The sequence below is a fragment of the Loxodonta africana genome, chromosome 20 (genome assembly GCF_030014295.1).
Source record: "Loxodonta africana isolate mLoxAfr1 chromosome 20, mLoxAfr1.hap2, whole genome shotgun sequence".
Lineage (NCBI taxonomy): Eukaryota > Metazoa > Chordata > Mammalia > Proboscidea > Elephantidae > Loxodonta > Loxodonta africana.
In genome coordinates this window covers 57,304,088-57,320,295 of record NC_087361.1, presented here as the reverse complement: position 1 = coordinate 57,320,295, position 16,208 = coordinate 57,304,088, and the positions used below count along the sequence as shown (strand labels likewise).

Here is a 16,208-nt window from a genome sequence, read left to right as displayed (position 1 = left end):
AAGAGGAAATAGGGAGATAGCCATTTATTGGTTCTAACATCCATCTTATTGTGAATATTCTATCTGGGAGCCCTGGTGGCACACTGGTTAAGTGCTATAGCTGCTAACCAATAGGTCGGCAGTTTGAGTCCACCAGTCACTTGGAAACCCTACGGGATAGTTCTACTCTGTCCTGTAGGGTCGCTATGAGTTGGAATCGACTTGAAGGCAATGGGTTTCAACGGGTATCTGCTTGGTATTCTACAAATCTACCTTCTCAAGTTTAAAGTCTGTATTTGTTTGCTATCGCTGCTGTAACAAAAACTACCACAAGTTTAGTGACTTAACACAAATAGATTATCTTACAGTTCCAAGGGTGAGAGGTACAGAGTCAGTCTCAGTGTGCCAAAATCAAAGGTAGGATTTCCCGAGAAGTACAGGACATCAGTTTAACAAATATTAGCATCTAGCCAGTGCCACGCAGGCAGCCAAAGAACCTTGTTCCAAATGAGTAAAGTGTACGTGTCTTTTGGTAAAAGCAGATCCTTAGTTTCATTCTGCAGGAGAGTGAACGAAGAAGGTGTTGATGTTCCTATGACCTCTTTTTCAGGTAGGAATGAGAAAATGAAGGGACAGGTCCTTTTCCCACCCTTTTACAATCCAGCCCTGTTTTCCAGTTCCGTATCTGCAAGGCTTTCTGTAGCCGGACTAATCGATGTTGGGACGGGATCACGATCGCCGCCCCATCATTCCTACCTCCGTGTATGACCACTTATTTTCGCAACATGCAATCGAGATCATTTGAGTTGTCATTCTAGCTGCAGTCTTCAGGGCTTCACTGTTAAGCCCTTGTAGGGACAGGAACTGTGTCTTAAGCTTCTGAAGCCCCTCGGAGAGTACCGAGTGACTGGTAATGGCTCAGTGAGTGTTGGCGGATGATTCACCCTGAGCTCTTTGTCTCTTTATACATCTGTGTCTCCAGAGAACAGTAATGTACCAGCATTCCTTCAGCAAATACCTACTGAGGATCTTCAGTGCTCCAGGGCCTGTGTGGAAGAGGGGTAATTTGACCCACTCATGGGGGTCTGGAAGGCACATAGCAGATCCTCCAAAAGTGGTGTTGAGTCAATGTACAAGTGAGTGGTTTTCCTTCAGACTTGAAAGTCTATTCTTAATCCGAAACCCTGGAATCTGCTCCATGTAAAAAGCGCTGGAAAAATACGGGTCAAAGGAATGCGCTGTGTCTCACCCCCAGGTCATCAGCCCCTGGCCCAAGAAGAGCCCAGCTGTCTCCTGTAACCAGACTTGCTGCCTGAAATTTTCCCCTTTGTGATGCATTCCTTTGAGATTGAGACTTTGATCTCCAGAATTTGCTGATTAAAGACAAATTCTCTGACGAGGCCTTACACATTAAACGCTGTCATCACTAACCCTCTGTGGAGAAAGCTTGTCAGATAACGTCCCAGTCTCCTGTGAAGGAATGTCCAGAGCATGGGGCAGCCCCAGCAAGAAAGAGAAAGCCTGGATGTGACCTGGGATGGCAAGAAGAATAGAGAATGGAACACAGGTGAGACAGAGGTGGATGTCAGGACTGGTCAGTGACAAGAAAGAGTTCTTAGTTTTGCTCAGAGAAGGAAGGCATCAAACTGAGGGTCATGTGCAGTGCTTGGATGGGAGATTTTCCAAGAACGTTGAGTATCCTCTGTGGGTACACTCGAGGGCCCCCACGTTTTCTTTGTGAGATGTGCTCACACTAATTCAGAGCCTTGGCCTGACTCCCTGCTGTACCAGGACAGAATCCAGTGACCGTTTGCTCGCAGACATACAACTCCAATACAGCGAGAACAGCCCCGCTGACACGGCTAAAAAACTGGGCATCTCACTAGATAAAGACAGCTCGCAAGAGAGGTTATCAAAGAAAGGGGAAATCATTTTTTTTCTGGTGAAATCCCTGTTTTTAAAGATATTTAGTTAAGAAATGGGTTCAATCAACAACTGGTATTCCAAAATATTAAAAACCAAACCTGCTGCCATCGATTTCAACTCATAGCGACCCTGTAGGACAGAATAGAACTGCCTTACAGGGTTTCGAAGGCTGTAATCAAGGATGAAGCAGACTGCCACATCTTTCTCCCATGGAGCAGCTGGTGGGTTTGAAAAGTTGACCTTTCAGTTGGCAGCCGAGCACTTAACCACCATGCCACCAGGGCTCCTTTCTGTAATACTACCACATATATTTTTTCTTTTCACCAGACTGGAGTCACGTGGTAAACATTGTTTTGTAACCTTTTTTTTCTCCTTTAATATGAAGTTGCGAGCATCTCCCTGTATCATAAGGTAGTTTTGCACCTCTTTACTTTTAGTGACTCAGTAATTACTGAAGAAGCCCTGGTGATGCAGTGGTTAAGCACTTGGCTACTAACTGAAAGGTCAGCGGTTCACACCCACCCAGCACCGTCTTCCGTGGTTGTTTCACCACTAAACGATGGACCAAACTGTATCCTAGGTTTTTACAAGAACAGCTTAAAGTGCTGGCTTCTCGGGAAAGTCTTATGAAAGGCCATCTTAAAAACCTCAAACTGAAAATTCCTGCTTCTCGGTCTGCTCCCAGATCATCCTTCCAGCCACGTCCCCCAGTGCCTGCGTGGCAGCGCCTTTCTGTCCCTGCTGATCACACACTGATTCTGTAGAAATCCTTGAGCGTGTTGAGATCCGATTCCCAGCGTGCTGCCTGCCTGCCTGCTGTGGCCCAGTCACCTCTTACCGACCGGCATTGAGGAAGCTGGCTGCTGCTGATGTGCCCGTGAGCAGTCAAGGCCACACCCTGTAACGGCACCTCCCCCAGGGACCTACACGACTGTGTGATTTCACCAGTTGGAAAGAGCATTCCACAAGTGCCCGGGGTCACCCATGGGAGCGTGTCGCGATAGTGAACTGTCAGGCAGAAAGACACGGAGAATAGCCGTGTGAGGAGTAAGGGCCATGCTCCTAAATGATTTGATGTAGATTATTCAATGGAGACCAATGGTGCCTTGGAAACAGGCAAACTGCTCTCTGTGTGCCTAGCACCTCACGGTATCCGGCTCATTTGTTAGCTGCCGTCAAGTTGGCTCTGACTCATGGCGATGGCACCTACAACAGAACGACACACTGCCTGGTCCTGCACCATCTTCACAATTGTTGGCGTGCGCAAGTCCATTGTTGCGGCCACTGTGTAGTCTGAGTGCCTTCCAGCTTAGGGGGCTCATCTCCTAGCACTATATTGTACAGTATTCTGTTGTGATCCACAGGGTTTTCTCTGGCTAATTTTCAGAAGTAGATCACCAGGCCTTTTTTCCTAGTCTGGAAGCTCCAGTAAAACCTGTCCACCATGGCTGACTCTGCTGGTTTTTGAAACACTGGTGGCATAGCTTCCAGCATCACAGCAACGCACAAGCCACCACAGTACAACACAGTGACAGACAGGTGGTGGGTCTGGCTCATAGCAGGTGACTAACCTATTTTTGGTGAATTGCTACAGGAAAGCAGAGACCAAAATCTTGAATGCCTTTGGGGTTGCTCAGTCAGCAGCTGAGATTGAAGGGCAGGTGTGAGACCACAGGACACTGCTGCAGGGTCTCAGGCCTTTGGGAGCACAGCTTGTTTCTCCTCAGGGCAGCTGCTCCGGCCGCGGCCACCTGAGTCTCTGGGCCTTGTTGGGACATCTGCCCTTTTTTCCCCAAAGAAGCCGGAAATTCTACTGTGATGTGAAACCTCCTAGTTTGAAAATATTGATGACTAGTGTTTTTTTTTTTTTTAATGTTGGGATCCACCAGTTCACAGCCAGGAAACCAGCCTGGGCATCCTGGACTCGCTGGCAAGAGGACAGCTTTGTTAACACCTCAGGGGCTGTGCAGAGATGGGGAAACCTTCATAACATGATTTTGCTGCCTGACTGCTTTCAGTCACGGGGCCAGGACACCCATGTTTTCCTAAAGAACAGACTTGGCACAGTTATTGTCTTCTTTGATAACCTGTTGCCGTGGAATCGATTCCAACTCACAGCAACCCTGTTGGACAGAGTAGAACTGCCCCACAAGGTTTCCAAGGAGCAGCTGGTGAATTCAAACTCCAGCCTTTTGGTTAGCAGCCGAGCTCTTAACCGCTGTGCCGCCAGGGCTCCTCTTCTTTGATAGCGAGTGTTAACGCGTCCGATTCGTGGTGGGGTCTTGTTTATTCAGTGCTTATAGTTCATTGTTTTTAAACCGATTTTGAACTACTGTTTTACCGTCATCGAGATGACAGGACACACTCCCGCACACTGTCGTCATCAGACTGCTAAAGGACCAGGAAGAATGCGGTGTCCGTTTAGAAAGCACGCGTGCTGTGGTCCTGGCTCCAGCGGTGATGGAAATAGGTCTTCAGTGATTGATCAGGGTGGCATTGGCCCCGGTAATCTCTGAGTAATCATCAGTATGCTCTTCTCTTCTCGCAGCCCTAAGCTAGAAACAATTGGTGAAGTGACTCCTGGGCTTTAAGAATGGGTGTGGCTGCAAACGAGACTGGGCGAAGTTACTGAAAACCGTCTTATACCTGGTACAGTACTAAAGATTTTGTGTTTACCTTTCCTCCAGGCCTCCTCACCTTTGACTCACCTGAGCAGAGCCAGCCACCCTCCGCACATTGATAGGGTGCCCCAGCCCCGAGCCAGGTGTGGGGAGGACCCTCCGCCCCAGCCTCGAGCCAGGTACCTGGGGAGGAACCTCCACCCCAGCCGGGTGCACTGGGAGGACCCTCCGCCCCAGCCTTGAGCCAGGTGTGTGGGGAGGACCCTCTGCCCCAGCCAGGTGCACTGGGAGGACCCTCCGCCCTCACACAGCTGCGCGTCCTGGCCGGCACTGTGGTAGTCAGTCCCCTGAGATGAGTGTGAGTTATGGCACAAACAGAACGTGGTTTTTCTGCCAGCTTGAGAATGAGAGTCAAAGTCAAACTCTGAACATAAAGGAAGTGACTTTTTGGGAATGCATCAGTCCAGGTTGGGCATGCTGGGCAGAGCTGGGTGAGAAAGAACCAGGTGCTCCCGGCTGAGGAGCGAGGTGGCTGAGCGTTGCCAGCCTACTCGTGGACACCAGCTTGAGATCCTGCCGAGGTTCTTGTCCCTGCAGTGTTGTGGCCCAGCTGAGAGCATATCAGAGCAGAAGTTAACATCAGTAGTTAAAGCAAAGTGGGCCCAGAAAGAAGTAGACTAAAGAGAGCTAATAAGCAATGATTAATTAGGGTGGCGTTGGCCCCGATAACCTCTAAGTAAAAGTGACCTCACTTCATCCCCGTCTGCATAATGGGTGGCATTATTCACCCCAAAAATATGTGTTGTACATGGACAAATCTGGAGGGCGTTACGCTAAGTGAAGTAAGTCAATCACAAAAGAACAAATACTGTATGAAATCACTATTATAAAGACTCATGAAAAGATTTACACACAGAAAGAAACAATCTTTGATGATTACCAGGGAGGGGAGGGGTGAGGAGGAAAAAACACAATAGATAAGGGGTAACTTTGGTGAAGGGTAGGACAGTACACAATACTAGAGAAGCCAGCACAACCTGTACAAGGCAAGGTCATAGAAGCTCCATAGACATGTCCAATGAGGGACCGAATTGCTGGGGTGGAGGGCTGTGGGGACCATGGTCTCGGGAACATCTAGCTCAATTGGCATGACATGGTTTATAAAGAAAATGTTCTACATTCCACTTTGGCAAGTAGTGTCTGGGGTCTTAAAAGCCTGTGAGTGGCCCTCTTAGATACTCCACTGGTCCTACCCCATCTGGAGCAAGGGAAAATGAAGAAAACCAAGGGACACAAGGCAAAGATTAGTCCAAAGGACTAATGGACCACAACTACCACAGCCTCCACCAGACTGAGTCCAGCACAAGTAGATGGTGCCTGGCTACCACCACTGACTGCTCTGACAGGGATCACAATACAGGGTCCCGGGATAGAGCTGGAGAAAAATGTAGAACAAAATTCTAACTCACAAAAAAAGACCAGACTTACTGGTCTGACAGATACTGGAGAAACCCTGAGAGTATGGCCCCTGGACACCATTTTAACTCAGTACTGAAGTCGCTCCTGAGGGTCACCCTTCAGCCAAAAATTAGGCCCATAAAACAAAGCAAGACTAAATAGCTATACCAGCCCAGGGGCAAGGACTAGAAGGCAGGAAGGGACAGGAAAGCTGGTAATGGGGAATCCAAGGTCAAGAAGGGGAGAGTGCTGGCACGTCGTCGGGTTGGCAGCTGATGTCACAAAACAATATGTGGATTGCTTAATGAGAAGCTAATTTGCTCTGTAAACCTTCATCTAAAGCACAATAAATATGTGTGTGCGTGTGTGTGTGTGTGTGTGTGTGTTGTAAATCCTAACCTCTATGCCAGTGGTTGGCCCGGAGCCCTGGTGACACCGTGGTTAAGAGCTCATCTACTAACCAAAAGATCGGCAGTTCGAATTCACCAGCTGCTCCTTGGGAACCTTATGGGGCAGTTCTACTCTGTGCTGTAGGGTCACTGTGAGTCAGGACAACAGGAAACAAGTGAGCAGAGGAGAGAGGGGGTAAGATAGAAGCCAGGACACATGGAGATCTCCAAGGCACCAGGAAGCAGAAGCTGAAGAAACAAAGACCTTCCCCCAGAACTGACAGAGATAGCCTCCCCTAGAACCAGCGCTCTGAATTCAGACTTCTAGCCTCCTAAAATAAGAAGAAATAAATTTCTATTAAAGCCATCCGCTTGTGGTATTTCTGTTATAGCAGCACCAGATAACTAAGACACTCCCTGTTTCCAAGTCATGAGTGGAGCTTTGATCTGCCTACGGCCATTTCTTCATCTTAAGCTTTGCGAGCTGTGTGTTTCCAAGAAGTTCCAGGCAGTGGTTAACCTCCGTGCACTGGGGAAAGATTGAGGTAATAAGGGAACCGGAGTTAATGGGATTGAAAGCACACATGGAATTTAACAAACAAGATGAAATCTTGTATGAACCCTGACCTCTTCCTCCGCTTTCCCCCTCCATCAGTGATTTTCCTGTAAGATAGTGTCTTATTTCAGATTTAGACTTCTCAGTGGTTGGAGAACTGGCACCTGCCTGATTTCTCCGGGGAACCCTGATAGAATCTTCAAAGCCCATTAGAAAATCAACATATGGCCATTATCTTAAGCTGTCTGCTTAAGTCTTCTTTTAAATAGGGGCCGCTCCCTGTGACCCAGCAAATTTTAACGGTACTCAGTAGATTCCTGAGCCCGAGCTGGCCTCCCCTGAGCCCATTCCCTGACTACTGCTGGAAGTGAACAAGACAGAAATTGCTTGAAAGCTAACAAACATGAGAATATCTCTCCTCTTCTGTTTCTGACATTTAACCATCATGAAGGAGCCAAAAGAAAATTGAGAAGCAAATCACGACACTGCTTAGATAAATACTGTGCGAACTCTGATCACGGATCTCGTTAGCAAAAGATTTCTGAGTATATCTGCTGATAAAATCACTTAATTTCTAAGTTCTATGCAAGTTCTACTATACATTAGGTGTCTTATAAAGCATACCCTAAAAATTGGCATTTAAGATAGACCAGGTGAATGTATGGAAGTGGACTGTGTTCGTCCCACACCTGAAGGACTGTCTTGAAGACACCCTAGACCCACAGGAAGAAGTACCAGGAGTCCCACAGGGTAGCGATGCCTTAGAGCTGCCCACTGGTGGTGTGGTCACTACAGGACCTGGGCATCCTGCGAGCTCCCCCAGAGCAAGGAGACTCACCTGGGCTGCGTCTGGTGCCCTGTGAGCACGCACAGGCCCTGGAGCACAGCACTACCCAAGATGCCTGTGAGCAAGTGCCCCTACCAACACCGTGCTGCCACCTGTGACCACACGAGAGCCAGGGCAGTGCACAAACCAGAGACAGGATGGCCTCAGCAGTAACACAGCGGCCAAGGCCAGTCAGTCCTGGCTCTTTGCATCACAGGGACCCCCCGGGGCAGGCCCCCAAACTTCAGGGTTGCTGAATTCTGTAAGCGTGTCCCACGTTGGTGGTGTGGCAGGGGCATTGTCCTCATGAAGCGCTCAGTGTAGGAGGTAACCAAGCGAGGATATTGGTGTTATTACGCCAGGCAGACTGTGGGGAGAGCTGGGGGTCACTGGGGTTAAAGGAAGAAGAGAAACTTTAGCTGGGGGCAAGCCTACTGGAGGAGTGGTACATGGATGGGCTTTCAAGGATGAATAGGAGTTTAAAGGTAGAATTGACAGAAGGCAGGAGCCAGCTGAGGGAACCCAAGGGGAGCAGTGGGCACTGTGGTCAGAGAAGGAGGTTCCATTGCCGTGCTGGTGCCAGCTGCCTCCTCACTAGGCACCTTGCTTCCACCTTCACCCCTCACTCTATTCTGAACCAGAAACCGGAGTGATTCTGTTAGTGCAGAAGTCAGATCATGACCCTCCAATGACTCCCACCTCAGTCAGAATACACGCCAGCGTCCTTCCAGGGAACTAAAGTTCTCAGTGCTCTCCCCAGCCCCCGTGTGTCTCCTGCAGCCTCCTGGGCCCTCCACGTGCCAGGATTCTCAACTGTGCGTCTTTGCACCTGCTGTTCCCTCGGCCTGGAGTCCTGTTCCCACAGCTCGCTCACTCCCCTCCATGCCACCTTCTCAAGGATGCCCGTCCTGGCTAGTCTTTCTAAACTTTCAGCATCCCCTTTTCCAAACTTCTATCCTTCCCTTCTGCTTTATTGCCAGGATGTATCATTATCTAAACATACTGTGTACTCTGCTCTTTTATCCTTGTGTATTGCCTTTCTCTCCAGGTAGAATGTAAGCTCCATGAAGGCAGGGATTGTTTTCAGTTTTGTTCACTACCAAATCCCCAGCACCTAGAACAGTGTCTGGGAGAATAGATAGATGCGTGGATGGATGGATGGATGGACGGACGGACGGACGGACAGGTGGATACGTGGGTGGGTGAGTGGATGGATGGATGGGTGGTTGGGTGGATGATCAGTGAGTGAGTAGATGGATCGATGGATGGATGGGTAGTTGGATAGGTAGATGAGTGGATGAATGGATGGATGGATGCATGGATGGATGGATGGATGAATGGGTGGGTGGGTTGGTGGGTGGATGGGCAGGTGGATGGATGGATAGGTAGATGGATGGTTGGATGAGTGAGTGGATGGATGGATGGGTGGGTTAATGGGTAGATGAGTGGATGGATGGGTAGATAAGTGGGTAGATTAGTGGGTGGACAGGTGGATGGATGGATACTTACGAGCAGTGAGAAGTCACTGAAGTTTTTGTAGTAGAGGAATGTGATCCAAGCTTGGCTTTGGGAAATTTTTTGTTGTGGAAATGTACAGAGTTTATCGGCACAATAAGAAATTGGCCACAGTGAGGCCGGTTAGAAGGTTGCAGAGTTACGGGGAGCTGCCTCAAGTGGTGCTGTAGGAGTGCGAAGCAGAGAGGAAGGTGAGGAGGACATCCTAGGTGGCCTGGACAGTCCAGCTGGAGGGACTGAAAAAACAGAGACACCCGTCTCAGAAATGGAGAAATGCACTGCAGTGCTGAGGGGCACTGCCACCAGGCCATCAGGGGAGAGTCCTGGCTCCCTTAAGACAGTGCTACCCTGAGCTGTGATGTGCTTATCTGTGAACTGGGGAGGAGAAATGCAGCTAACACACCCTGCTAGATACTTCAGGTGGTTCAGTCCTCACCACAGCTCAGTGGAGGACTAGAACCTTCTGTTCAATGAAGCCTTTTAGCATTCAAAATGATAAAGGTGAAGAAAGTTGCTTGTTGTGTTTTTACTTTGTATAATCACTTAGGCTGGGGAAACAGTGCCCCAAGTTAGAAAGAACAGGAAACAACAATAAAATCATTCCATTATCTCAGAACCTGAAAGGCCAATAAAATCTAAGTCTCATTCCTGTTAAAGATGAGTTCCGTGACTCCATTTATCTTCTTCAGGTGTCGCTCTCCTTTCCAAGAGGTCTTTAGAAGGTGCCACATTTCTCCCCTCGGTTTTGGTCTGCCCATCAAAGTCAAAACCCACTTTCTCTGATCAGTTCCTTTTGTACAGTGTCAGCCAGTGGCACATTCTTGCCACATTGTAAACTCCTTGGGGTTTGTAATGGAAGCGCTGAGGTAATCCTGACTATGTTGCAGGAATGCTGTAATGGGAACGATGGAATTCACATAAACCTCAGGTTTTCATCGCTGAAAATAGAAACTTCTTAATGAAAGTATGCTCTCACTGGAGCCAGAGGAGGCAAATGCAGGTTAAAAAGATTCTTTTATGATTTTTACAGTGTGAATGGAAGAAATGTAAAACATCTGAAGCTTTGCGGTAACTAAGACATTTAATTTCTGTTTTAACTCCTGGTTTCAGTTTTACCACTCTGAGTGCAGTTTTTAGTATGCTTTTCAGGAGTTTTAAGAAGCTCTGTATTGCTGTGGGCACTCCTTCCTCTGCATCACTTAAATCCGACTCCCAAGCAAGAATCAAGAATGTACTTGTCTCCCAAACCACCAAGAGATACACAATAGGAAGTCAGCTTGTTTTAGACTTCCTTTGGATCCGTTTTTATTCTCTGTGGGGCAGAGAGCTATTTACAAAGTAAATGTTGCAAAGGAGGTTTAGAAACCCAAGTTCACGTATGAGACAAGGCGTCATGAGCAAGAACTGTCAGATTAGCAGATGAAGGGAAACTGAGGTGAGCTTAAGCAGTGTCCAGCTTGGTGCCCAGCTTCCTTGGCCAGCGGGGTGTCAGAGCAGTGACATGGAGCTGTGTCACTCAGGGTGATGTGCTCTGAAAACCCTAACCTGCTCCATACCTCTCACACCTGAGGTGACGGATGCTAGGTGTCCTCGCCCCTGCTCCAGTTGCCGGGATACTTGTGACCCAGGATTTTTGCCAGATAGCCCTGGTTCCAGCGTCCCACGCTCAGCAGCCACCACTCTGACCAGCCCCTATTCCTGGTCTAACCTTGCAAGTTCACTAAACTCAAGTCAGGTGGAAGGTAAAATCAGTTCAAAGGCAGGTACATATTTCCAAATTTGGTTTGGCTTTGCGGGCAGCCTAGGGAAAGAGTTCTCATTTAAAGAGTTAAACAGTCTTCAGCTACCTTCCTATTCTGTTTTCTCACCCATAATAAAATCAAAATTATAAATTTGGTGAGCCGAGTACTAGTGTCTCAGATGAACAGGAATGTTGCAGTCGACTGAACAGGGCCTTATGTTATAACCAAGAAGAAAATAAACGTGAATTAGCCCTGGTGGTGCAACTGGTTAAGTGCTTGGCTGCTAACTGAAAGGTCTGCAGTTCGAACCCACCAGCTGCTCCACGGGAGAAAGATGTGGCGGTGTGCTTCCCTTCAGATTACAGGAACCCCAATGGGGCAGTGCTGCTCTGTCCTATGAGTCAGAATCAACTCGAAGGCAACGGGTTGGGTTTGGTTTGATCCCCCTTTAACTCTGTTTGCCACTGTGGAGATGGGGAGGAAGAGAGAGAGATAAGAGCGCTTCAGAGAAGTCCCCAGCTTCCGTGGACAAGAGGAATACAGCCCTGCGTCTCCAGCCCCAGTGCCCACGCCACATACACCGCACACATACACACCCCACATACACTATACACACACCATACACACACCACACACATACGCACCACACACACCACACGCACACACCATACACACACCACCCACACACCACCCACATGGCACACACACACCACACACACCCACCACACACATACACACCACATATACACCACACACACACCATACACACACACCACCCACACGGCACACACATACACACCACACACACCATACACACACACCATACACACACACCACACGCACACCACACGCACACCACACATACACACCACACACACCATACACACACACCACACACACACCACACACACACCACACACCATACACACACACCACACACACCCACCACACACACACCACACACACACCACACACACACACCATACACACACACCACACGCACACCACACGCACACCACACATACACACCACACACACCATACACACACACCACACACACACCACACACCATACACACACACCACACACACCCACCACACACACGCCACACACACACCACACACACACCATACACACGCCACACACGCACCACACACATACACACCACACACACACCACACACACCCACCACACGCACACCACACGCACACCACACGCACACCACACATACACACCATACACACACCACACACATACACACCACACACACACCACACACACACCCACCACACACACACCACACACACACCCACCACACACACACCACACACACACCATACACACACCACACATACACACCACACACACACCATACACACAACACACCACACACATACACACCACACACACACCATACACACACCACACGCCACACATACACACCATACACACACCACACACACCGTACACACCACACACACACCACACCCACACCATACACATGCCACACACATACACCATACACACACCACACACACACACCACACTCACACCATACACACCACACACTACACACCACACACACACACCCACACCACACACACGCCACACACACCATACACCACACACACACGCCACACACACACGCCATACACACGCCACAGACACACCACACACACACCCCACACACCACCACCGCACTCTGCACTGGCTTCCAGGACAGGAAGTGCAGCCCGTTCAAGGCAAATGCTGGGCATCTTGGAGTCCCATCACTACGGCCAGCTCCCCGGGTGCCTGTGTGTATACCATTGTGTTCTCCATGTTCTCCAACGTGCTAGAATCCATGCATTTAACGCTTTTCTGGTTGAGAGTTCCCGGCACTCTGGCAAAGCAAACGCCGTAACTGGTTCCTTACATAACCCACAGTTGGCAGCAAGTCTCAGCGCATTGAAATTAAGCAATGCGCACTCATGGAAGAAGTCTTTGATTTCCTTTTTTGGAGGGATAAATGTTCTGGTTTGTTTTTTCCTGTTCCGTGTATTCTTTTTAATTATTGGCTGGCTTTAATGATTCATTGAAGTTAATTTTTAAATGTGAATGGTAGGGTTCTGTTTAACTTTTGAAGGTTAGGAGATGTCCCTGTGTGCTCCTAGACTGTTGTTAGCTGTCATTGTGTAGGCCCCTGACTCGTGGTGACCCCATGCACGAGATTGGACCACTGTGATCCATAAAGTTTTCAATGGCTGATTTTTGGAAGTAGAACACCAGGCCTTTCTTCCTAGTCTGTCTTAGTCTGTATTGGCTGGGAATGGAACCAGGGTCTCCGGCACAGAAAGGGAGAATTCTACCACTGAACCGCCACTGCCTGCACCCCTAGACTTGCTGTTGTTGTTCGGTGCCGTCGAGTTGGTGCTGACTCACAGTGGCCCTGTGAACAACAGAATGAAACACTGCCAGTCCTGCACCATCCTCACAATCACTGTTACAGTTGAGCCCATTGTCACAGCCACCGTGTCAATCCATCTTGTTGAGGGTCTTCTTTCTCCCTGACCCTCTACTTTACCAAGCATGATGTCCTTCTCCAGGGACTGATCCCTCCTGAGAATATGTCCAAAGTATGTGAAGTATAGTCTCGCCATCCTTGCTTCTAAGGAGCATTCTGGCTGTATTTTTTCTGAGACAGACTTGTTCATTCTTCTGATAGTCCATGGTGTGTTCAATATTCTTTGCCAACATCATAATTCAAAGGTGTCAATTCTTCTTTGGCCTTCCTTATTCATTGCCCAGCTTTCACAGGCATATGAGGTCGTTGAAAACACCATGGCTTGGATCAAGTGTACCCTAGTCCTCAGGGTGACATCTTTGCTTTTCAATACCTCAAAGGGGTCTTTTGCAGCAGAGTTGCCCAGTGCAATGTGTTGTTTGATTTCTTGACTGTTGCTTCCATGGGTGTTGATTAGACTAGAGAACACTTTTTAAAATCACTTTAGCACTTTCTCGATGGCAACGGGTTTTTTAGCACTTTCAGGTGTATGACAAAATTGGGGAGGGTGGAATAGACTTAGGACCCAGACTGCCACAGGCATCTGAAGTGATAAGGGGTTAAGAAATTTTAAAGAGTTGCAACCTTTTGAAAGACAAAAGCAGAGCCAGACCTGCCATCCCCATGTGCTTCTGGACCAGACCAGGAGGCTTACCTGAAAAGCACCAGCCAAGGTAACCAGCTTTGCCCTAGTACTGTACGGTCTTTCTACTGCTGCTGCTTTTCCTATGTTTGAAAAAAGCATTTCATTTGTGAGCCTCTAAGCAGGACTTCTTAGTGTGTCTTTTCTCACCTCTGGAGGCTGGATTCCTGAAAATGTTTTTCTATCTTTGCCTAAATTCAGTAGCCATTAGAAAATGATCAAAGTGTTTCTTATTCCTAGTCCTCAAACTACCATAATGAAGTTTTCAAAGGGAAGTCCCAGGACTGCTTTGGGATCTCTTCCCACCATCCCATAATAAGGATGTGGAGAACAAGTGGGGATTGGGACATTCATCCAGTAAAGCTTAACTGGAAAACAACAACAACGCTGTATTTCAAAACTAATTCCATTTTTTTTCTTTAAAAAATCAGAGTTCATTGACCAGGACGGATTTCAAAACGTTTTCTCTAATTCCCCAATTTGAAACTTTCGTTGAGGTTTTCAGGAAATTGCAAGGCTGAAACAGCTCACCAAGACTTTGGTCTCCAGGTTTCCCAAAGCCTTGAGATTCCCGGGCGGGCTCGCCGCTCTTTACCACTGTGGACCTGGCCGCTCTTGCCTGTCAGGTTGTCAGTCTCCAGGAGGGCCGTCCGTTCAGCCGGGAGCGTGCTGCCTGAGCGCTGAATGGGATTACTACCAGTGGAAACTATGCTGCAAGAGAGGCTGATAAAGCAGCTGCTGAGCAAACCTTGGCTGCTTTTTCCGTCCTCCCGAGGCAGCGTTAATTAGCATAGGGAAAATGACTAAGGTGCTGACGTCACCTCTTTCCAGTAGCGACTCCCAGTTTGTCCCTGTCGGCCTGCTAGCAGGCAGGACTTGACTCAGGAATTTGCTGTCCAAACAGGATGCCCTGGAAGTGGTGCTTTTTCCCCCAAGGGGCCGGCCCTAGGTGCTTTATAAAGGCTGGCTCGGGAAGGAACCTGCGGCTCCTATAAAGGAACGTCACTCAGGACGTGACTCCAGGGCCCAGTAAGAAAGCAGGATGCACTTCAGAACCTTCAACTACAGCTTTAGCTCGCTCGTTGCCTGTGTGGCAAACAGCGATGTCTTCAGCGAAAGTGAAACCAGGGTAAGGCTCCTGACTAAGGTCGTGGGATTTCAGAGAGTTGAACGACTTTGCCTTAATGGGGATTATTAACCGAAATATTTGGGGGGGTGCAGCTCTCTTGTCGATTTTGGAGTTTTGAAGTAAATCCAAAGTGCTTTTAGCTTGGAAAAAGCAAAAACTACACAGCGAAGGAATTTCTAAAGATCTCTATTTGAAAACATCCAGGTCCTTGACCAAATACTACTACTAAAGGCAGGGTTTGGGCGTTTCTGAGTCGGAATCAACTCAGTGGCAACTGGTTTGGTTGGTTTTGGTTTTATGTTGGAAGTAAGATTTCAGATGGTTAAGTTTCACAGCCAGAACTCAGAGTGACTTGATTTTATCTTAGGAACTAGATACTGGAAAGATCTTTGCATGCTTTGCCAGTAGTTCCCAGGGTCTGTCCCAGAGACTACAGGCCTCTCCAGTAGAGAAATTGGTCCGTCGTAGCAAATGATAGAGTGGCTAAGTCACCCAAGTGCGGGGTAAGGGTACTTCCTGGGGAGCAGCTCTGCTCTCCACGATAATTAATGTGTAGTTTTCTCCCTCGTTTGATTACAATATGAGATTTTTCATCAAATAACTGCTCAGCTATATAACTGATCTTTAATAATATCGTATACGATGAATCCTGTATGCTGTGTTTAGGGGGTGTTGTTTGTGTTATTTATATGCTTCTAGCCAAAGCCATATCGGTACAGGTGAATATGTATCTGGTGGTGCAGCAGGTAAAGTGATTGACTGCTAACCAAAACGTTGGCAGTTTGAAGCCACCAGCCACTTGGAGGAAGAAAGATGTGGCAGCCTGCTTCTGTAAAGATTTACAGCCTAGTGGTTGCTGCGAGTCGGAATTGACTTGACAGC

General features: G+C 48.2%; 1 protein-coding gene across 2 annotated transcripts in view; it reads left to right on the top strand.

Annotated features, from left to right (window-relative positions):
• The window catches only part of RCAN1 (regulator of calcineurin 1), a 107,142-nt gene that overhangs the window by 81,470 nt on the left and 9,464 nt on the right, over nt 1-16,208 (top strand). The window contains exon 1 of one of the 2 annotated variants that reach the window (XM_003410290.4): nt 15,080-15,326. The exons of the other annotated variant lie outside the window; for it this stretch is intronic. Coding sequence (XP_003410338.1) covers nt 15,240-15,326 — 87 coding nt within the window. The 5' untranslated portion in view covers nt 15,080-15,239. Of the gene's footprint in view, nt 1-15,079; nt 15,327-16,208 lie in introns of those variants that run through there. 2 annotated transcript variants of the gene reach the window in all.